General features: G+C 35.8%; 1 protein-coding gene across 2 annotated transcripts in view; it reads right to left on the bottom strand.

Annotated features, from left to right (window-relative positions):
* Window positions 1–24,813, bottom strand: part of PDGFC (platelet derived growth factor C) — a 198,874-nt gene that overhangs the window by 69,673 nt on the left and 104,388 nt on the right. For both annotated transcript variants that reach the window (XM_077846491.1, XM_077846490.1), the window contains exon 2: window positions 16,156–16,351. In XM_077846491.1, coding sequence (XP_077702617.1) covers window positions 16,156–16,351 — 196 coding nt within the window. The remainder of the gene's footprint in view (window positions 1–16,155; window positions 16,352–24,813) is intronic.

Genomic DNA, 24,813 nt, shown 5'->3' on the forward strand with positions numbered 1-24,813 from the left:
GCATTTATTCCACAGCACCCATCCGCTGGGCTTCTCCACCTGCCTCGGTAACTGAGAGCATAAGAGAAGCAACACGGTCTGCATTCAGCCTACAGCTTTCTGGTCATCTTCCTCCTTTCCTTCTTTTCTACTTTCTTCCTTTTCTCTCTTCTTTCTTTCTTCCCTCTCTTCCTCTCTTCCCCTTCTTCGTATACTACATGGGAAACCTCGAGTAGATCTCTGAATCTTCCCCTTTCTCTTCTAAGAAATCCCTCCTATTAAAGTTCTTGAGAAATATAAACAAGTCTCTGAATTTTGCTAAGCTCAGAAGAGGAGCATCATCATTTGCAGCATGATGTCCAACTGTTATCAACACTTATTTGGAAGTTCTTAATCTAGACAAATAGTAAGTAAACTGTGATGAGAGAGATTTTTTTCTCAAAATACCCTAGGATAACATTAGGTGCGGGCCTCATTTCCACTGAGATTAACCTCAATGCCTCAGCAAAAACAGTGCCTACCACAATCCCATGAAATAATTTTAGAAGCAATAAATTATGACTGGTTCCATTTACACAAATATTTTGATATCGTGAACTAGCTTGCTTATTCAAACCGATGGACTGAGATGGAGAGCTACAGATAGAAAGGTCAAGAAGTAGATGATGTTTCTGAAGTTAGTGCGTGGGGTTTCTGGTGAGAAAGTCCTAGGGGGGTTAAATCAGCTGCCATATGGGGAAACAGTCTGTGTGTCTCAGCAGACAGGGAGCAAAGTGTACTTGAGATTTAAAATTTTTTTCAAACATTTTTCAAGGGCTTGAAACAGCTATGGGGAATAACTTTTTTAGAGGAAGAAAAACGCTTGGGCAGTGAAGTTTTAAATGTCTTGTGTACAATGAATAAGTTCTTTACTACTTCATAACTATCAGCTGCATAGTGAATCAAAAACTTCCTGGCTCAGTTACATTTAGGGATTCTTCATAGTCTTGAGTTATTCAGTTCAAAGTTTAAAAATGACAAAAGAAACAACCGAGCACCTATGAGACCTCTAAGCATTGAAATTTTTTCTCATATTCAATTTAATTTAAAGGAAGAAGATTCTTAAAGCTCAAAAATGAGAATGGATGGGGCTGGGTAAAAAAGAGGTAATCTGTGACATTACTCACTTAGGAAAGGTATGGGATGGCAAGAGAATGTTCAGGACTATATTAAAGTAGTGGCATTTCCAAATAATTGTTTTTACTAAGGTGATTATGATATGGAGTTTATCAGAACTTTAAGAATTTACTACAAAACCAATGTCAAATTAAAAAATGAATTTTAATTCAAAGGATCATATATCAGTGAACATTGTGAAAAATCTGAAGTGATTTTTTTCATAGAAACAGAAAAATTATAATATTACCCTAAACTTTAAATTTTCATACAACTTTTATAAAACCATTACCTGTTTGGATAAAGGTAAAACCAAATATTAGTAGCCTCATATATTTGTGAATATTCTTTTTTATTTAAAGATTTTATTTATTTATTCATGAGAGAGAGAGACATAGGCAGAGGGAGAAGCAGGCCCCATGCAGGGAGCCCGGTGTGGGACTTAATCCCGGGTCTCCAGGATCATGCCTCCAAAGGCAGACGCTCAGTGGCTGAGACACCCAGCCGCCCCTATTTGCGAATATTCTAAGGAAACAAGTCTTTCAGTGTTGGAAATAACTTGAATCTTCATCTGGAACCCAATCTCCCACTTTGATTATAATTTAAGGATACAGTTATTAAATAGGCTAAGAAAGTTACCAAGGCCATATACCCAGTGGCAAGTGTCAGAGCTGAATCTGAAACATGTCAGGTGTTCCAAGGTAGAGCTTTTCCTAGTAGATTAGTCTCTCATATAAGTAAGTTGCCAATTCATCCTACCAAAAACCTAAGTGATCAGTATGCTACATGGAGCAAAGCACAACTGGATTTTCTCATTTCCCAAACTGGCAGTCCTAACACTGTGTGTACTGAAAAATGCATTCAGGACATTACCTTGATATGTTGAAGACAAATCTCCTCTCTTTGTGGTCTCCTCTAGGATATTGATAATGGAATAAAAACACACTCCTCTATATTATCAGTGCCCTGAATATATCTACTGATAGAAGATAAAGAAGGTACATCTTACTCTGGGCAAGAGCATATTTCCATATGTACATAAAAATAAGCATCTCACCAGATGACCTGCTATCTCTTCTGAATGAGCATTCATGAAGGCAAAGTTCACTCTACGGGGGCAGGAATCTTAGTCTCCTCCCTCCTCCTTGCTCACCTTTGGGTGAATATCTGTGACTACACAGAGGTCTTGCCAACTGTTCTTAAGCCAGGGGCCAAGCATCCATTATGGCCAATACTGCAGAAGTCTACTGGGACTCATGATTATGCGACCTCACCTGCAGTACACACAGAATAGGAGACTCTCGTTCTATCACTCCTGCTACTGAAAATAGAGGTACAGCTATGCCCTATACCGCCAAGGAAGCTGGGAAGGTGGTCCTTAACTTTTATTCTGTACCTTCACAAGTGAATCAGATGCAATGAAATCTTTTAAGTTTAACCTGGAAAGATTTTTAAAAAGCATGTTAACCTGACTTTGTTAATTACACAGCAAAACAATAAGCCTTTTGTAAAAAGTTAGATGTTTTGGAGTTACAAGTCTGGAAAAAACTCGAGAGAGGAAATCAAATAATAATTAGAATCAATTTCATTGAATAATTAAAAATAAACCCTAGGTCAGCACCTGCCTGTATTGTAAAATCCAGAGGAGATAGCCTATTTAAAGACTGGCTTCTTTAGAAGGGAGGTTGTTCCACCATGAGAGCTGGGATCTGAACACATTCTAGCTCTCCAAAAGGGGGCCAGATAAATTGAAGAAAGTGTGTTATTTGAAAGTTCACATGGCAAAATAATGTTAGTAACTGAACATTGGAGATACAATGCCTAAAACATGAAATAGCTGAGAAAAGGCAAGTACAGAATTATAGACTTGCACATGTACAAGTCCTTTATTGATGACGTGCTCTACTGCTCTTCGTGTTTCTCTTGCATAGAAGTGTATAGATGGGGAACTAGCTAGCTGGCTAGTCATATGGGTATTCCATTGGTCCTAGAAGTTGCCCTTGCTTAAGCCGCTGTGCCAAATGGATGACTCAAACGAGAGATCTCACCATGACCCCAATGGCAGCAAGGCTGCACTTGAAAGTGACGACATGGAACAAAGAATGGCATTCCAATATTCCCAAATCCTCAGAGTGTAAACTGTAAAATTCTTTCTAAATCAATTCAAGAAAGTGGAATCTGGGCAATGATCAAGCAGAGAAGGTGGAAAAGGAAGTCGAAGAAGAGAAGGAGGTTTTGGGAGTAGAAGAGGAAGGATAAGATGCAGGAAAAAAGGTAAAGGGCTAGAGAGAGACAAGACACTGGGTGAGCCAGACACGAGTTTGGGAGTTACAGGACACATTCTTTCTCTACTTGAAATGTTGATTTTGAACATTTCAAAACATAAAACCAAAACATCTCATTATCCAAGGGCAGAGTCCCTTGATCTCAGACTTGGTCACGTCCCCACCCTTCATTTTAAGCCCTCTTGGGAATGATTTTTTTTTTTTTTAAGTTACAAAAGTAATTGCTACAGAAGTCAAAGGATAACAAAACTATAAATTATGGCATTGAGCTAACTACACTCAAAAGAGTTGCTGGAAAGGGCACTGGCAAAACTCTCTGTGAAGAGAATTTTACTCTGTGGCCAGAAATGCAGGTAGGAAAAACAAGAAGTGTAAATTTGAAAGCTGCACTTCAACTCCTTGTGGTTCCTCATACCGAGAGTGGAGATTGTTATTTTTCTACCACCAGTACCTCTTCCTCCTTCTGGTGGAAAAAAAGAAACAGTTTTGCTTTCAGGGGCCATTTTTCCACCAATCATGGTGCATCAGTTGGTTTTGGGATGGGCACATAATCCAAATCCTGCCAAGCACAGTAACGCATGCTTCTAGATCCTTCTATATTAATCGGTCCAGGGATAGATACTTGGTTTAAACCAGGCCAGTCAAAACTCCTCTGAGCTCTTTTAGAGGAAAAATGTTTGTATCCTTCAAAGATTGCAAGCACTAAAATCTTGGCACTTCTTTGGCTTCCTCTGCATTTTATGAAGACAAATTGATTGCAAATGAAATCAATTGCAGGGAGCAAGTCTTTAGAGGCAGAGAAAAAGAGAGAGAGTTGATGGCATCGTTCAGAACCTGGATAAGGCCTATCCCTGAAATGTGCAGTAACATAATCCAAATATCTCCTTTTTAAGCTGGTTACTTATTTGTGGTTACTTGAAACTAAAAGAGTCTTAAAGTTCTAGGTCTGTATAACACAGAGTTGTCATATTATTCCTAGACACTGAGCAATATCGGCCTGTATCATCTGTTCTTCTCAGAACCCATGTAAACTTGGCCTAACCCGGAGGGAAGCCATCTATCTCCTCTCTGTAATAAAATGATCATTTAACATTCTAAGTTTTTCCTTGGTTGCATTTAGTATGAATATTTCCAATGTCAGCAATGTTGAAATTGGTCATTTTGTTCCTCCCCAGACTTGGAGCCTGGGGCAAAAAAGAAGGTATCTTTGCAATAAGAAGCACTGGGATATCTGTAGATTTTCTTCGCACACATGTGCCTGGGCACCAAGCCCCCCCGCCCCCCCCCCCAGAGCTTTAATACTGAAGGCGGTTAGAAGAGTGGTGAGAGAGTACATGCTTTCTATGATTGGATCAATGAGAAAACAATTAGGCAAAAGGTAGGTCTGAGACAGTATGTAATTGTAAAGTTTTGTGTGTGAGAAATAACAGAATGCTTCCTAATGATTCCAGGTGCCCTCACTTCTCCTCCAATCTGGTTGGTGTGCTTCTGTCAGCAACCTCTTCCTAGCACACATACTAGTCTACGACCTACATCTGATACAACCCTTAGCCTCTGACACTATGAGAAAGGAAGAAAGGAAGGGCAAATCCATGCCCTCACTATTCAAAATTCCTCACAGTGTGATCCTACCAAGAGGACAGCCTTCCCCTAGCCACACCTCCACTGCCTCTCAAGCTCTGGGGAAATTCATCATTTGATAATTGTTCCAGGCTTCTGCGACCACCAGGTGACTCCACGTGGAGTGCTCATTCCCCTTTAATACATCTATTATTTTATTCTAATCAACTTTTACCGAGGCCTTCTAGGCGCTGGCAGCCACTGGAGGCTTACCTCTGCTTCAAGTCCTCATGCACACTGTATTTCCATACTTCTCTGGACTATACCTAATCTTTCTATGCTGTAATATTTACACCACTTTTTAGTTAGGACAACAACAGACACTGCTGTTTGCCTACACAGCTCACTCCGATACACCTTCCCCTTCCTCCTTAAAAAAAAAAAAAAAAGTGACTTACTTAGGTAACCAACCTGCATGTGCTCTGGCATAGATGGGCCTCTAAAGTAAGTCCTGGAGATGAATAATGAATGTTCTAAGTCAATCTGGTTCCTCTTCCCTTTACCAGTGGTTGCAGGAAGCATATCACAGAGAAGAGCCAAACCAACCACCTCTGTAACGCCAGGTTAATCTTATCTGCTCTTATGGGAAGGTACCCACAGTGTACCTGACTTTTCAGCTTAACCTCTTTTTCTTGCCCTCATGAACAGGACTGAAGTTCTAAGTTCTAGTTCAACACCCAGCTACTTAGTCTCAGGCCCAGTTCTGCACCTTCCCACGGGCTGGGAATGATGTAGGTAAGGAGCTTCATGTGACACCGTTGGAACTCCCAGTGCTAAAACTTAAGATCGCGTGGCACTACTAACTCTACTGGTGCCTTTTTCTTTTTCTCAGATCCTCTCAAGGGGTTCATGAAAACATTCTGCTTGAAAATAATTCCTATCATGCCCTTATGGGTCCTTGAAGACATTATCAGCTAAATAAATCATATTGCCTTCCTTTAACTTCAGCTGTATGGCCGTGGAACTAACCGATATTTTTACATCGTTTTCATAAACAATTGTTTCCTTAAAATTTTCTCATTACAGTTTGTGCTGGCATAAAATTGAAATAAAGAATCTATACTGTCCTTGAAAGTTATCTACTAGAGTAAAACACACAAAAAATGAGTATTTGAGTTTTTGAGGTCTGTAGGGCAGGGTTAACTCCCACATCCCAATTTCTCCATGATAAATTAATAATATTTATTTATAGATCTTTGCTGGTAAGATACACAGTTAGGGTATGAACTAGAACATGGTCAACACAGCAATCTAAACATAACCAGTTACAGTAATGACCATACTCTGTGTTTACCATTCTGGAATTGGTGGCATTTTATTTTAATTGTCTATTTACTTGTCTGTCTCTTTACCCAGACTGTGAGCTCCTTGGGGGCATGAGCCATCTCCTATTCACCATGTCTCCCTATTACCTCCCACAGTGCTTAAGAAGTGCTCCTTGAATGTAAGAGTACATAAATGACCAAATAATATCACATTAACTCTATCATAAACAGCAGGAAGAGAGGAAAATATCCAAATGATTTTTTAATTAAAAAAACTTAACAATTTTGGGGCGCCTTGTGGCGTCTGACTCAATTTCCGCTCAGGTCAGGATCTCAGAGCCCTGGAACTGAGCCCTGCTTCAGGCTCTGCGCTCAGCCAGGAGTCTGCTGGAGATTTTCTCTCCCTCCCTCCCTCTCTCTCTCTGTCTTAAGTAAGTAAATCTTTAGAAAAACTAACAATTTTGATCATTTTAAATTCTAAATAATTAGAAAAAGAACCTGTTTATTTCATTTAGCATATTTAGCATTTCTGTCATTAAGATTTTTCCAAATTGGATGAGGATGATAGTTCCTCCAAAAGAAACTTAGTTGTTTTGGTGAAGAAGAGGCACTATTTTAAATTGGGGAGACTGATTAACATATCTTTTTTCTTTCTTTTTTTTTTTTAAGATTTTAATTATTTATTTGACAGAGAGCAAGAGAGGGTCATCCCCACTGAGCAGGGAGCCTGATATGGGGTTCAATCCCAGGACCCTGAGATCATGACTTGAGCCAAAGGCAGACGCTTAACCGACTGAGCCACCCAGGCACCCCTAACATATCTTTTTCCAAATGTTGTTCATTATGGTCCATCTCTTTGTAAAATCTTATGTGTAATGAGTAGATTATTTAGAAGAAAAAACAAAAATAATTAAGAGAAAGAAGTTTTCCATTAGAAATGGGTCTCCCAGGTGCACCACATATATTAACATAAGAGCCACACGCATAGACAACACTGAAAGACATTATTTACAGCAAATTACACACATATTCCCCTTCCCCTTCCTTGTTCCACCTCACACCCTCCACCACACTGTCTGCATATCCTGCCACTTTGTTAAAGCAATAAACTCTAATTTGCATCCGACATGTTTTACTCATTGTAATAATATCAATCTTAAATAGCATAAAGACACAGCTCACTCTTATAATTTTCTTTATAAAAGAAAATTTGAGGAGCCAGTAGTGCTCTGGGGAAAAAGTCAAACATCTCACCTGAGTCTTTCCTCTACTAAAGATACACTGAAAATGATTCAGAATTTCCAGACTCTTCTATGTTTCACAACTTGAGAAAACATTTAAAATGGGGCAGTTAAATTCTTAAATGCAGTTGGGTGGCCACCATTTGTATTAGTTCTACAGTAATGGAGAAAAGTCAATGTTGTCATTAAAAAAAAAAAGAAAATTAAACTTGAACTTGAGAGTAGCAAGCCTGGTTAAGGAAAAACTTTATTCCACTTGTAACAGTCTACATTCTCGTCACATGGTGGATAAAATTAGGCAGAGAAACCCTCTTGGTACATTAAAACTAAAATTGCTGAATAAATGATTGAAAGAAAACAACTGTTTTTAATGTAATACTGAGCTGTCGGGGCGCCTGGGTGGCTCAGTGGTTGAGCGTCTGCCTTGGAGCTCAGGGTGTGATCCCTGGGTGCTGAGATCAAGTCCTACATCGGGCTCCTTGCGGGGAGCCTGCTTCTCCCTCTTGCCTGTGTCTCTGCCTCTCTCTCTGTGTCTCTCATGAAAAAATAAATAAAATCTTAAAAAAATATATATACTGAGGATGCCTGGGTGGCTCAGCAGTTTGAGCATCTGCCTTTGACCCAGGGCGTGATCCCAGGGTCCCAGGATTCAGGATCGAGTCCCACATCGGGCTCCCTGCAGGGAGCCTGCTTCTCCCTCTGCCTGTGTCTCTGCCTCTGTGTGTGTGTGTGTCTCTCATGAATAAATAAATAAAATCTTTAAAAGAAATACTGATCTGTCAAGAGAATAAGAGAATTCTTTGGAAGACAAATTAATGCAAGAAATCAAGATTTCAGTGAGTTAAATATGCTCTGGAATCCTCTGAGGATCTGCTCAGCTCTGGTGTACGAGAGCAGAGGTTTAGGGCATAATTTGCCACAAGAGTTATAGGACAAGAAGCCTGGGGCTGGGTCCTAACCCCAAGCCTTCCCTCTCATCCCTGCTATGTACATGTCTCCCTCTGTAACAGGTACCACTCCATGGGAGACTGTAAGGCTATGTCCATGATCTGATGACTCACTCTCAGTAGCCACAAGACAGTGGGAAGGTATGGTCAAGCTACTGAGAAAAAAATAAATAAACGCACAACTATAAATTCTAAATCCAGTCTAACTAGCTACTTAGAATGAAAATGAAAGAGAGAAATGTTCAATACAGAAGAACTGAAGTACTCCTGACTGCCAACAGGCTTTCACTTAAGAGACTTTTAAAGACTGTACTTAAGGAAGAAGTAAAATAATTCTACAAAAAAAAAAAAAAAAAAAATTCTGCAATGCAAGAAGAAATGGCCAGCACCAAATGTAGACATATGGGTATAGCCAGAGAAACACTGCTTATACGATGTAATAAAACAATGTCTTACTTGTAAAGTTAAAAAATACAAAACTAAAATCCTCAGAGTTATAACTACCACATACCAATCGGGAGTCGGGGCAACTGTAGTGAAAACCAAACCAGCTCTGACAGTAAGAATGAAATCATCTACCCCACCCAGTTAGCTAGTTACAGTAACAAGACATTACTATTTTATTATCTTCATTATTGCTCAGGCAATATGGTTTACTGCTCATTACAGGAACTGCCCTAAAGAGCCATTAACTCCTTCAACTAAAAGCAGCAAGAGTTCACTGTCCAGAACTGCTGAACTCCTCACCTGAAAACGCTTGGCTTATTTCAACAGATTCTAAACTATTATATCATGAGCCTTTCCCAATCCTAATCAAATCTCCACACTGAAAGATCCATTTTAAATCAAACTTCAAAGTCCCAACAAAGTCTGGCTTTGCTTTTCCTCCCCAGACACTATTAAATCTATGGAGGTGGCCTTCCCCGTCATCATGGTAAGCAGTAAACACATCTCTGGCTTATCAACAAAGTGTGGTGATAGCTGGGGAGTGAGCATTCCACAGCAGTTAACATGTTCCCAGGGAATTTTATATTTTGGGGATGGAGGTGAATCCTGACTAACTTTAGATATTAAGTAGGCATTTCTAAGGTAGACATTTTAAAATGACAACTGATGTATCTTTGTAAATTCACGGAAAAGAAAAATGAAATGAGAAGATAAACTACATGAATGCAAGAAAGGAACCTGAAGACAGAAAAATGAGCACAAAGGACATGACAAAATAAATGGCAACACTGAATGCAAAATTCTATGCATAATAAGATTCACTGTACTAGATTAAATCCCTAAGTAAAATATAAAGCTTTTACTGAATTTTTTTAATGCTACTCATGTTCCTTTCATAAGAGAAAACCAAAACACACATAGACATACAGGCTAACATGCACAAACACGCAAACATGGAAAAGAGGACACAGGAAAGTTGAAAGTAAAAGAATGGAAAGAATGCCAGGCAAATAGGAATCACAATTACCTCATGTCGTTTTACTAATATGAGGCATAATATACTTAAAAAAAAAAAGATTTATTTTCTTATTTATTTTAGGGAGGGTAGGTACAAAGGGAGAGAAAGGGAGAGAAAGAGAGAGAATCCTGAGCAGACTCCTCCCTGAGCACGGAGCCCGATGGAGGGCTCGATCTCATGACCTTACAGTCAGGACCTAAGCTGAAACCAAGAGTTGGTCATTTAACCAACTGTGCCACCCAGGTGCCCCAAAGCATAATATACTTTGAAGCAAAATAAACATTAATAAAGGTTAAATGACATCAGATCTGTGAACTTGTGTGCATCGATTAAAATAATTTAAAAACATATAAAGAGGGGTGCCTGACGGCTCAGTCAGTTAAGCATCTGACTTCGGCCAAGGCCATGATCTCAGGGTCCTGGGATTGAGCCTCGTGCTGGGCTTCCCAGAAGGCTGCTTCTCCCCTCCCCCTGCTCGAGCACACACACGCTCTTTCTCAAGTAAATAACATCTTTAAAAAAATAAAAAATAATAACATACAAAGCAAAAAATGATAGGCCTACAAGGTGGAAACTGAAAACTGTATTTATCCTCTATTAGTAAGATTTAACACTTCTCTCTCAAGTATCTGATACATCAAAAAAAAAAATCAGGAAAGATACTGTTGCTGTGATCAGCACAACTGTACAAACTGATATAATGGACGTGTATAGAACTGAACCCCACAACTGACGAATACACCCTCTTTTCCAGTACATTTGGAAAATGTAAAAATCTGAAGCAAATAAAGCTAAGTCTTAAATTTTAAACAATGATAAACAGGCCATATTTTTTACCCAAAATAAAGTGAATGTAGAAATCTACAATAAAAAATGCATTTAAAAACTTTATACATTTATATAGAAAATGAACAATAGGGGTGCCTGAGTGGCTCAGTCAATTAAGTGTCTGCCTTTGGCTCAGGTCATGATCTCAGGGTCCTGGGATGGAGCCCCACATTGGACTCCCTACTCAAAAAGGAGTCTGCTTGTCCCTCTCCCTGTGACTGCCACCCTGCCTCCTTGCAGGAGTGTGCATGTGCACAGTGCTCAGTCTACCAAATAAATTAAAATCTTTAAAAAAAAAAGAAAATGAACAATATGCTTCTACATGACAATGCTTAAAAGAAACAATAGATACAATAAAATCTTCAAATAGGCAAAAATAAAAATACCATATTATCAAAACTGGTAGGATGCCTGTAAAAGAGGATTGAGAAATCAAACTCACATCACTGATAATGGAATAAACTGACAACATGAGCAATCAGAAGTGCCCATCACCTAGAGAATATTCTGGCCAAAATATTTAAGCAGGACCTAATTATAAGACATATTCAAATAAATTGACACTAAGATGCTGTAGAACAGATGGCCTCAACTGTTCAAAAAGATCAATATCATAAAAGCCAAGAAAAGGCAAGGCAAGAGTTATAATATCCAAATGCAATATATAATTAATGATTTGTTACTGAATCAAAACATAAGGAAAATAAAATAAAAAAATGTTAACATTCTGGGATCAGGGGAAACATTAGAAAATCAACTATATATTAGGTAATAGTTTCAGATTAATACTAAATTTGTTGCATGTTAAAGGGTATTGAATTTACATAGGAAATATCCTTGTTCTTAGGTGATTTATAGAGAAGTATAAAGTGTCATTGTGTCTGTAACTTATTTTTAAATGCAGAAATTAAAGGAATAAAAAATTTTTCCCAAAGGGAAAAAATGCCTCCTAGGGAAGCAAAAAAGGAAATACTTGAAATAATAAAGAAAAAGTTTTCCATTAATCATCATACTCAATATTGATATATTAACAGCAAACTCTTTACTCTCATGAGCCAAATTTAGAACAATTTCAACTACAAAGTAAATAATGATAGCAATGGATTGCAATAGAAAGAATAAAATAAAATAAAATAAAATTAAATTAAATTAAATTAAATTAAATTAAATTAAAATAAATACATGAGTCTATACTGATATAAATGATGGAAGCAAGAAGGAAGAAAGGAGGAAGGAAGAATGAAAAGAAGGAGGGAAGGAAGAAGGGAAGGAAAGAGAAGACACAAATTTTATTTACATATGCCCCTTCCAGGAGGTGGAACTTTTGTTTTTAAGGATTTTATTTATTTATTTGAGAGAGAGAGAGAATGAGGGGGGTAGGGTCAGAAAGAGAGAGGAAAGCAGACTCCCGGCTAAGCACGGAGCCTGACACAGGGCTCCATCCTAGGACCCTGAGATCATGTCCTGAGCCAAACAAAGGCAGATGCTTAACTCATTAAGCCACCCAGGCACCCCTGGGAGGTGGAACTTAATCACTCTCTCCTTGAATGTGGGCTGGACTTAGTTGCATGCCTCCAATTAGTAGCTAATGAAAGGACATTTTCTTACCAGTGAACAACTCACTCTCAGTGATCAAGGTCAACACCACCAGTGATAAGTGAGGTGGATTCTATGTACCTTCCAATATGATTGGAGGAGAAGAGCATAATATCTATGTGGAATCCTTCCCAAAAACCCATAACCTCAATGTAGTCATGAGGTAAGATCTGAAAAACCTAAATTGAGAGACATTCTACAAAATATCTTGACCAATACTCTTCAAAACTGTTGAGGTCATGAAATACAAGGAACGAGAGAGCCTGTCACAGATTGGAAGAAACTAAAGCACTACGTGGAATACGCTTATCAAGGAAAAAAAGATCTTAAAAGAGATAAAGGACATAAAGTGGGAAAATGGCTGGCATCTGAATCAAGTCTATAGTTTAGTTAATAGTATTGCATGAATGTCAAATTTTTAATTACTCAAATGTAGCATGGTTATGTAAAGACGTTAACACTGGAGGCACCTTGTTTAAGAGTATATGGAAACTCTGCACTATCTTTGCAACATTCTGCAAATCTAAAGTTATACCAAATTTTAAAGTTTATTTTTTTAAAAAACCAAACTCTAAATTGAGAAGGAAGACAAGGATACCTACTAATACAATCAAAAACTTAATAAGAGATGTAAAAGAAAGAGGAAAAGAACTGAAAGGAAGATTAAGAAATCATTTTTTTCACAAATTATATGATTTTTTGCATCAACCCAACATAATTCCCAGGATAATTATTAAAATAAATAACAGAGCTTATAGCAAGTTTGCCAGATAAAAAAATCAATACTAAAAAATCAATTATATTTCTATGTACCAGCAATATACAATTAGAAATGTGTTTTTCAAGAAGGGATTTTAGCAAGTCTATAGAAAATATAGAAATAAATCTAAGTAATTATGCATAACATATCTGAGAAGAACATTTGAAAAGTGTATAGCCAATAAAGAAGACCCGAATAAATGAAGAAACATAAAATTCTCAAAGATAGAAAGTTACTTCTATTAAGATGTCAATTCTCTTTAAAATGATCTATATATACATCCAATGCTGTTGCAATGAAATCACAACAGGAATTTTCAAGGAACTTGACAACCTATTTTTAAAAAATAAAGAAAAATAGCAAGGATGCTCCAAAAGGAGAAGAAAATGAGGTGAGACTGCCCTATCACATAGCTTCTACATGTGTGTAATTAAGAAAGATGTTATTTTGGAACACAGATGGACACAACTGAGCAAGGTAACAGAACGAGGAGTCCTGGAACAGACCAAATCATATGCAGAAATCTGATTATGAATTAGGTGGCTTTGCATATCATTGGGTGGCGTAAGAGTGATTATCTGGTGCATGACGCTGGGACACTACTGGATACCCTAAGGAAAAACCTCACACCATACACAAAAATAATTACAGATGAATCAAAGACTTAAATATGAAAAGCAAAATTTAAATCGCCAGTCTTAATAAAAACTGGGCAAAAGACATGAGCAGACATTACACAGAAGAGGAAATACGAGTAGCCAATAATAATATGAAAATTTCTCAGCCTCATTAGTAGGCAGGAAACAAATAAAAATTAACATCGAGATACAATTTTACACTTAGCATACTACCAAAAATTAAAAGAATGACAACCAAAAGGTTGCTGAGAATGTGGTACAATAGAAATTTTTGCATATGGTTGATGGAAGTGTAAATTGGGTCACTTTTAAAATCATTTTAACTCTACCCAATAAAGTTGAAAAGATAAATGTGTTAAGACAGCAATGATTCTTATAAAGACTCAATTTCTTTTCTTGCACTTCTGGACAAGGAGAACAAGCCAAACATCCATCAAGCAGAACAGACAAGGGTCGCCTGGGTGGCTCCCTGGGGTCTGGTGATTGAGTTCTGTATCGGGCTCCCTGCAAGGAGCCTGCTTCTCCTTCTACCTATGTCTCTGCCTCTCTCTGTGTGTCTCTTATGAATAAATAAAATCTTAAAAAGAAAAAAAAGTAAAACAAAAAAAAGAAAGGTGGCTATTTGTACAATGGAATACTATGCATCAAGGACAATAAATGATCAAATAAATTATCTGTATCTACATGAACTGACCTCAGAACATCATATTGTTCCGTTCAAATACAGTATTATTCCACTAATCTGTATCTCGAAACAGGCAAAGAAAAAAAAATAACCAACTTCCTTTTTATAGGAAAGTACATAGGGAAATGTACATGTGGTAAAATTATAGAGGAAATCAGGAGATATGTTAACTTCTAATACACTTTATGCACATATACACCTAACTATTTATGCACACACACACACACACACACACACACACACACACAGAACGTCTCTCCTATAGCACAACCCACTAGATGTGCAGGTGTTCAGTGGCCCTCTTGGCAATGACCTGTAGGAACAGGAAGTAGGGCAAGAGGCCCAAGAAGGGCTAATACTTTGGCTACTCTGTTATTGAGGTCTTTGACCCAGGACACCCCTGTCTTTGACCAGCATGCACAAAACTGTGGTAGGTTAACATGCTCCTTTGCACGGAGGGCAAAAATCTTAAAGACTCCATCATTTCTAATAAGAACATGGAATACTGCATATGAAAAGAATACTAGCATAGTGAAAAACTATCTACATGGCTGTTAGGAAAAATGGATTTTAGCATTTGTTTAGGTATAAGATATGAATGAGATCTAGAGCCACTACTTTCCTTCTCTGCTCTGTTCCCTTACCTATAAAATGAAGGGTTGAATAACACAGTCTCTAGAGATAGCTAGGATAGCTTTTAGTTCTCAAAGATTGCAGATGTAAGGGGAAAAAAAATAACATGAAATGCATAGTCACAGAAAGAAGAAATGTGGGGAAAAAAAGTCATTATACAAATGTTAAAGATACAAACTGTGATGACAGTAAGTACAAAGTTTATTTCATCTGTATTGAAATATTTATCTGTAATATACCATAAAGTGCAAATCCTCTTTTAACTTGTGTATCAAAGAGAACACAACCCCACAAAGAAGCTTAAGTAAAATATTTTCATGATATACAAATGCCATTGAAGTGAAAAGTCTTCAATAAGACCACCCAACCTTGACAAGTGTATTCACACAGGATTTAAAGAGTAATATTTGTATGACATACAGTAGGTGGTCTTTTGCGTGGGTGAAATACTCCAGCTGACTTTGGTTCATGAATGCTTCTAGAATTATGATGAATTTCTACCTGGCAAACCACAATAGCTAGCCTAAACTTCTAAGTCTCCTTTCACAATTGCATTTCTTTTTTGTTATGAAATGCCCAAGTTTCTTTAATCCTGTGTTCATGTGTGTGAGCACCCGTATGTGTACTTAGGTAGTATGCACCCAGGAATATTGTGTTTTCTCTTAAATAATTATTGTTTATTTTACTGACTGGCTGTCAGGAAGCTGAAATGTAAAATTTTTAGCACTGATCATAACTTAGGTTTTCTGGCACAACTGCATTCCTTTATTTGGATTTTCTTTATCCCTTATTTCAGATCATTTGATTCTCTATGTCCTTCGTGCTGTAAATTACCTCGAACTGTTTTCAGAAGTAGATAAAACTGATGAATGCACACATACAGTATGTGTCTTCTGATTTTAAAAGAAACATAGCTTAAATAAGGTTGCAAATTTCTTGGATCATCAGAAAAATATAAAGAACAAAAGATGCCATTTAAAATCACATCATTAAAATGATGCAACTTGAAAGACTTTGTATGACAGTTGCATTCTGTTTCAATTTTAAGTATAACTTACTTGCATATGTCGTCTTCTGGGTCTTCAAGCCCAAATCTTTCATCAAACGTAAGTTGTATCCATACATTTTCCTCTGCTGCTACCAATCTCCATACCAAGACCATATTTCTTGGGTAAGTATGAGGAAATCTTGGGCTGTGAATACTTCCATTAGTAGACACAGTAATAATTCTCTCATGCTGGGGATCTTGTACTCCTAAAGCAAAAATATAGGAAGAGACATACAGTTAGCACATATAGCTCAAAAATTGCAGGTTTCAAAATAAATGTTTTTTTAATCATCCGTATTTTAAATTAAACAAGTGTTGGGTATGCCTCATACGATATAAACCAAGTACCACTCTCTTCAAAACTCACACAGAAAAAAAGGACTATTTTAACACTACCAAATAAAAACCTGTGTACGTTTATACTCGAAGGAGCATAACACATTACTTTTCTTAATTACTAAAATGTCGAACTACCAACTCATGGACTTCTAGAAATAATACAAAGAGTGAATTTTCCCCAATACTTCAGCAACTACAACTACAGCAATTGCAGCAACTTTTTAAAGAGTACTTGTTACTCAAATCACATTATTTCATTGATAAAATGCAATTTAAGAATACTGCTCTAGGGGCACCTGGTGGCTCAGTTGGTTGAGCGTCCGACTCTTGATTTCAGTTCAGGTCTGATCTCAGGGTCCTGGGATTGGACCCCACTTCGGGTTCCCACTCAGAGGGAGTCTGCTTGTTGCTCTCCCACTGCCCCTCTCTATGACTGCGCTGGTTCTGTCTCTCACTCTCTCTCAGATAAATAAAATCTTAAAAAAAAAAAAAAAAAAGAATGCTGTTCTCAGAAACTTCTTAAATTTAAAAGACTGAATATCAAAGGCCATATATTAATTAGAAGGTTATTTAGGTTAAGAATAATCTTTTTTACTATTTAAAAACCCTCAAGTAATTTTAATAAGTTGTAGTTATGATTCTTAAAGCAGCTTTTTCATTCTCCTAACCTTGACTATTTCAACAATCAATCTGGTATTATTTTATATGGTCTAACTTATAATTAGGAAGACAGAGTAAAGACAAAAGACAAATATAAGTTCCTTTGAATACATATGGGGAATATCATCACATTAGTAAATTATTTGTTAACTCTGTAGAATTTTTAAATTAAATAAATTAATGCTGTCATTCTTCTCAGTGCCTGATTTTGTCCTCAGCTACAAGTAACCTATTCAGAAACATGATCCCTCTTGTTGGATGCTAATATTTAATACTGCTATTGGCTATATTAACTCATGAAATAATCAATATTTCTTTTATGCACATAATTTATCACCAGTATATCTCCTGAGAACACAGAAGGATCTATCAAGTTAGATGAGTTCTCCTCTACACTGACTACTCTTTTAAAGATGATGAAAATTTACTGATACATTAAATTAATTACCTGTTTTCAAAGATTTCCTTTAAAATTGGGATATTTCCCAACTCTCTAAATTTTCTTCCAATAACCTACATATTTCAAAGGCATTTATGACAGTAGTTTATATCAGGAGTCCTTCTTATTTTAGCAACTAATACGTTTTTATGAATTTTTCCAATTAGATTTATTAAAATTTATTATTTGCCCCATTTCATCTAAAAAATGCCTCAGGTAATCCAAGGCACTCTACAAATACAGCACTGTTTATTTTCTCATATATAATCTAGAAAACTACATAGCTACTAAAAGATCTGAATTCTATTTTTACAGCTTCAATCAAAAAAGCTCATTGCTAAAATGTATATACTTAAATTGTGTTTACATCTTCTTTTTTCTTTTATAGTCCACAATTCCATTAAGCTATAATTAAACATAATTTAAAGACTGAACATGTAGGCCTTCTTTGTGGTAAAAGAATTGTAAATTTCCTTTTAAGTGAAATTGCTGTTCCCAAAAATTGGTCTTTAAATGCAGTGAGGTTTGCCACCAAACACATATGATTTACACATGATTGTCAAAGTTTTATGTAAATCTCAAGCAACTAGGCCTATAATCAGAAAAAAAAAAAAAAAGAAGCAACAAAGATTAAGTTCTACCAAATGAAGGGTCTACATTTATAGTTGTGTTGTTTAAAAAAAATCATAGTTCTAAATATATAACTTTACTAGTATTTTTAAGGAAGGAACAAGTATATACTTTATGACTATTTTATTGAATATTTGCTTTTCTTATGTCCAGTGGACAGTATAGCCAAAGAAAAATAGCAAGGAAATAAATGTTTGTAGTCAAATCACTAAAACATTACAACATTCTCCTAGCCATGTATTCTAAAGAAGAATAAATCTTGGTTCATCTCAAATGATGAATTTAGCATGAGAAATGAAAACATATATAAACATGGAATTTTAAAAAAATTATAAAATAGTTATCTTTTCACATTATATTACCCAGATTCTCTTAAGGAGGAAATAATGAAAACTAAAATGAACCAAAAATAGAAAAAAAAAGGAAAAGGGATATTAATAATGTAATACTAACAAAAACACTAACTCTGAAAGATATCTGCATCCTCTCCTGTTCAGAGCAACAGTATTTACAACAGTCAAGACATGCAAACAACCTAAGTGTCCACCGATGGGTGAAGGGACAAAGGAAATGCACTTTATATATACAATGTAATACTATTCAGCCATAAAATAAAAAAAAATGCCATTTGCAGCAACATGAATAGACTTTGAGGGCATTATACTAAAATAAGTCATACAGGGAAAGACAAGACAAATAATGTATGACTTCACATGCGGAATCTTAATGAAAATAAAATAGCTCATACAGAGAACAGACTGCTGATTGCCAGAGTTGGAGAGTGGAGGGTGGGTGAAATGGGTGAAGGGGTCAAATGGAACAATTTTCCAGTTACAAAATAAGTCATGGGGATGTAATGTAAAATACAACATGATGACTACAGTTAATAATACTATACTGCACATTTGAAATTTGCTGAGAGTGGATCTAATAAATTTTTGTTTATTAGACACATACACACACAAATTTTAACCATGTGATGATGGATGCTAACTAGACTTATTGTGGTGGTCATTTTGCAATACATATATCAAATCATGATGCTGAGCACCGGGAACAAATATAATATTATAGATCAATTATACCTTGATAAAAATAACAATGTAAATACTGTAAGATGGTTGACTACACAGGTACATATATAATTTAATTACACAGAATCAAATAACTATATTATTCAATTAATTTAGCATTATGTCAAAGTAATGTCACAATATTTGCTATGCATTTCATAATATTAGTCCCTCTAAAGATATATTTACTATGAGCGAAAAAGGATAAGAATAAGACTCAGACAGTAGAGCATGCAACTCTTGATGTCAGGGTTACAGGCTCAAGCCCACATTGGGTGTAGAGATTACTTAAAAATAAAAATAAAAATAATAAAAATTATAATGCCTGAAAATGTATTATTAATAAAGAGACCACTAAAAAGAGGTTTCTAGGTAATACATCACTTTTTAGAAAAGATAAATCCATATCCTTTCTCGATACTAATGTTTTAGGTCAACTGTTGCAGAAAAGGGCTGTAGGATTAAGAATTAGGTACAATGTTTTATTTTATTTTTTATTTTTTAAGATTTTATTTATTTACTCATGAGAGACACAGAGAGAGAGAGAGGCAGAGACACAGGCAGAGGGAGAAGCAGGCTCCATGCAGGGAGCCCGATGCGGGACTCGATCCCAGATCTCCAGGATCATGCCCTGGGCCGCAGGCAGGCGCTAAACCGCTGAGCCACCCAGGGATCCCAGGTATAATGTTTTAAATGAAAATCATTCTACTTTCTAAGTCATCTTCTTTTTTGAAGTAGGCTCCATGCCCAGCATAGAGCCCAATGTGAGCCTTGAACTCATGACCCAGAGATCAAGACCTGAGCTGAGATCAAGACTTAGATGCTTAACCGACTGATCTACCCAGGCACCCCTGGATTAAGAATTAGGTCAAAAGGAAATGTCTCCAAAATTGGTGAGCTTTAGGAGTTCTGACGGCCTCCAGTTCCTGTTTCATGTGGGCAAGACTGTAGCAACATGTCACCTGTAAACTGGTAGACTTCATAGATACCCTGTGAAATTTTTGATGTGTTTACTTCCGAAAATATTTTATTTTGAAATTATGTTTTAAAAAAACATTTCTATTTCTAAGTCCTTACTTGATAAATACATATCTTCATTGGTCTCATCTGCGCTTTACTCTGTTCACTATGTCTTTCTTCTTTTTGCCGGTAATAATCCTTCTTTATATTATTTTTTGTTTGGTTATATAGTTATCTTTGCTTTTGCTCTCATCAACTCGCAATTAACAAATTTCAATTTTAACAAGTCAAAATCATAAGATAAACACACACATGCACACAGTTTTACTGACTCCATGAACTGACACTTTTTGTCTAGAAAATCCAGAATAGTGTCATCCTAATCCAACTTGATGCCATACAAAGAAGACAGACTTGAGCTCCATAGTGCAAAGAAATCTCTCTCCATAAATTCCAATCTATATAGAAGTACCCTATGTTTATGTTTAATATTTAAAATTCTGACTATTCATACTAAAGTACAATACTATACTATATACAATAATATCCTAGATAGGCTAGGATAATATACAATATATCCTAGATAGGCTCAATTTTCTCTTTCCCATACAGTTAATACAATAGCAAAATAAAACTAAGACAATCAGTAGCGCTGTCTACATCAAACTGTTTACAAATTACTGTACATTTTCACTAAGGAAAAAAAATGAGGGTTTGTTTTATTAAGCAAACCATAAAACAAATATAATTATTTAAGATATGCTCAATTGAGGTTCTTGAATTTATCCCAGAAGATGATCACTTTATTCCTCAAGGGAATGAATAGTCAAAACTTATATACTGGAAACTTATTATGATTCCTGCTCTGTTCCAGGTGCTTGGAATATCACAAACAAAACGAAGCCCTGTCCTCTTAACGTGACAACCTCTAGGACTGTGTTAATATCACTCCTAAACTATCTCTACAGTATCTAATATTCAGATACCAAAACCCACTTCAGATGTTTCCTCTTTTAGAATTCCATCTTTGAAGAAAACAGAGAGGGAGACAAACCGTAAGAGACTCTTAACTATAGGAAATAAACTGAGGGTTACTGGAGGGGTGGTGGGTGGGGGATGGGGTAACTAAGTGATGGGCATTAAGGAGGGCATTTGATGGAATGAATGAGCATTGGGTTTTATACACAACTGATGAACCAATCACTAAATTCTGCCTCTGAAATTAATAATACACTATATGTTAATTAAGTTGAACTTCAATAAATACATAAAAGAATTCCATTTTGATTACTGTTGTGTATTCCTTTAGGAGTGCATATTCTAATGTTAATATATGGGTTTACTTTCCTTACTTTCTACCATACTATTCATGCCTAAAACATAAAGGCATATTACTCAAGTCCAGAAACTAACCAACCATCTAGCTCTGTGCCTTGCCCATGGCACTACCTAGTACATACTGATAGTATAAAACAAAACAAAATCCCACCCAAGAACACGGCAGAAAACAATTTTATATGTTATTTCAATGTTTCATTCTTCATTCCCAAGATCCTAGTGACTGCACATGGTAAGGATAAGAAGATTTTACAATTCCTACTCCTTCTAATTAAGGCCCCTTAATTCATATTTGCTATCTTAGGCAAAGTCCATCTATTATAACCTACATACATATTTCAGCTGAAGGTGATAGGTCACAGAGTACTCATTACTGAGATTTGCCATTTTCTTAACATGCTTGCTTATTTTAAGAAAATAAAACATGTTCTATAATTTTACCACACTCCAAGAATCCCATAATTACAGTCATTATTTTATCTTAACTCTGAAATATGAATAGACTGATGATAAAAGCTGTTATTTTAGGTAAGACATGTGATATCAGAGTTTACTTTTTATAAACTAAAGATAATCACAAACTGTTTTAAAGTTTAAATGAAATAACCATATAAATTAATCACCTTGATAACTGTAAGTCAGCACATACATGAAGCAGAAACTTTGTCCAAAATGTTCTAATTAAATACAATGAGAGAAAATTTACTATCAGGTATCAAGTTTTCTGATGTCAGTGAATAGGAGATTGCTATGTAAGATAATGCAAAATTGGTCACATGTACAAAGATTCTAACTTTGCAAAGATCAAATTAATTAAGCAAGAAACAATGATGTTTAGGTGGGGATTTCAAATTTCTGATTTCATTCTATAGGTTCATTAGGAGAAAAATAGCAGCTTGTAGAAATTTTGCCAAGTCCCTGACTAGACACTATCTTCATATAAAGGCTTAAATTACTTTGCATTTGCTGAGAAGCACAAGAATTCACCCATTAGAGCCACCTATCTAATTATAAATGATAGTAAGAAATGGGAGTCTTTGTTCAGGAAGTTCATAGCATATATTACATATGCAATGAAAAAAAGCTGAAATGGTGAGCATACCCCCAATATCCCCATCACTACTACGAAGCAGCCACTGGAAAAGAAGGGCTGTATTGTCCCTACCCAGAAGTATGCCTAGAAAACCAATATAAGCCCATTTCTCTCATTCATGGATGATTTTAAAGACCAATCAGAGCGAATCCAATGGCTTTTCTTCAACAGTTGAGAATGAGATCTTCTGGGTGAAGACGTAAGATCCAGAACTACTGTAGCCATTAAGCTTGTAATAGAATCCAGTCTGATGAAAAAGTCAATGCACAGAACTAGGTTGATAAATGATAGTACACAAATGTAAACCTAGATCCCAGCTCAAACCACACAAGAAGTTCATCCCATGTCTGGGCTTCTCAGGTACATGACTAAATAAATCACTTTTTATTACTTAAGCCAATTAGAGTTATAATTTTTTACATTTGCAACCAAAATCATTACATAGTGAACATGTCTGAGTTTGCCTGGGATGGCCTTCATTTAGTCCTGTTATCCCAGCATGGCTATTATTAGTGTTCCCTTTTCACGCTCTAAAATATCTGATTTAGCGTCATAAAGAACACAGCAAGTAAGGTCTATAAAATTCTTCTGGTATTGAGGTATGAGATATAGAATGGTAAAGATTCGACAGCACGGTATTTTAGCCTTAAGGAATGGTAAAAATAATTTATTTTGATTTTACACAATGGGATACAACATTTTCAAATGAAGGCTCAATTATGAAAGATAAACTGGCAATAATCTTCTTACCTATTATGTCACAGTATAAACAGCCAAGTATATATAAACACAGAATCTCTGTAAAGCTTTTACTGCACACCAATTAGTAATGAATACGATTGTATACACACACCACTAGAGTGAACCATGTTTAGGCAATGGTATTATTTTTTATTCGGTGTTAAGTTGCCCTTTATTTTAGATACCCCAAAGAGGCCAAAAGCAGAATATAGAATAGAAATAAATTAGGAGTAATTAACATTACAAAATAAACATTCCCTTTAAAGATTCACTATTTAAAAAAAAAAATTTTTAAAGATTCACTATTGATTTCACTTTTCAATACTTAATCAACTTTCTCATTGAATGAAAACTATTATTCAATGCAGAAAGTTCACATAAATATTAGAAGCTCTGTAATATTTTAAGCTGAATACATTTATATGAAATAATATTATTATAACAAAAACTAGCTAATATGATTAAGCACAAATTCATAATACATAACAAACATGCTTACTTAAAACACATTCACTAAAGACCCTCATCTGTTTTGAAGACTCAACATCTGCCCCTTTTCTATCTACATGGGACATATAATTTACGACATTCAGATTGGAGTTTACCAGCAGTTTCAAATATGGAAGTAGCTACCTATTTCTTTGTGAACACACAATGGCTAGATACAGTACTGACATTCTGATGGGAAGATGTTTAAAATTCATCAATGAAAATAATAATGGAAATGTAATCAATACAAACTTAATCCTTCACAGCAAACATGCAAGTAAGGCCATTAGTTTATGCCTTTAGTGAATATTTAAAATATCTCTAAAAGTCTCTTTTAGGTTAAGCTTTCAATGAAGCAAAATAAATGATTCCTAAGAAACGATAAAATAGGAATATGATTCAGTCTTCATACATTCAGCAATCATTTATGCTGAAAAATGAGACTACTGCTTTCCACTTATATTTAGTGTTTCATATTCACAAGTGAATGCATATAATGTAGAAGTAATAGGCTTATGATTCTCTTTTGAATAATACAAAAGACAGTAAAAATAATAAATTCAATAACTTCTTTACAAATCATGTCCTCCTATCTTATGTTTTAAATGTTATTAAATGCTGTTGATAAGTGATAAAGTGTTCACATTTCCATAAACAATATTTGAGATTTTAAAATTGTATTTGTAGCAAGATCTTCAGTTTCGGCAGTATTTCCACATCACAACATCAAGAATAAATGAAGAGCAATTATACTGGGACATGACTGCCCCTCAAAGGTGGATTAAACTATGCTCATGAATGTTCTACCTTTCTGCCCTGCTGGAAAAACATCATCCCCTCCGACCCCACACTACCTCAGTAACTCTTGTCAGTCTTGAATTAATGTTAAAATATAATAAAATATAA

This window comes from Canis aureus, chromosome 13 (assembly GCF_053574225.1).
Source record: "Canis aureus isolate CA01 chromosome 13, VMU_Caureus_v.1.0, whole genome shotgun sequence".
In the NCBI taxonomy this organism is placed as follows: domain Eukaryota; kingdom Metazoa; phylum Chordata; class Mammalia; order Carnivora; family Canidae; genus Canis; species Canis aureus.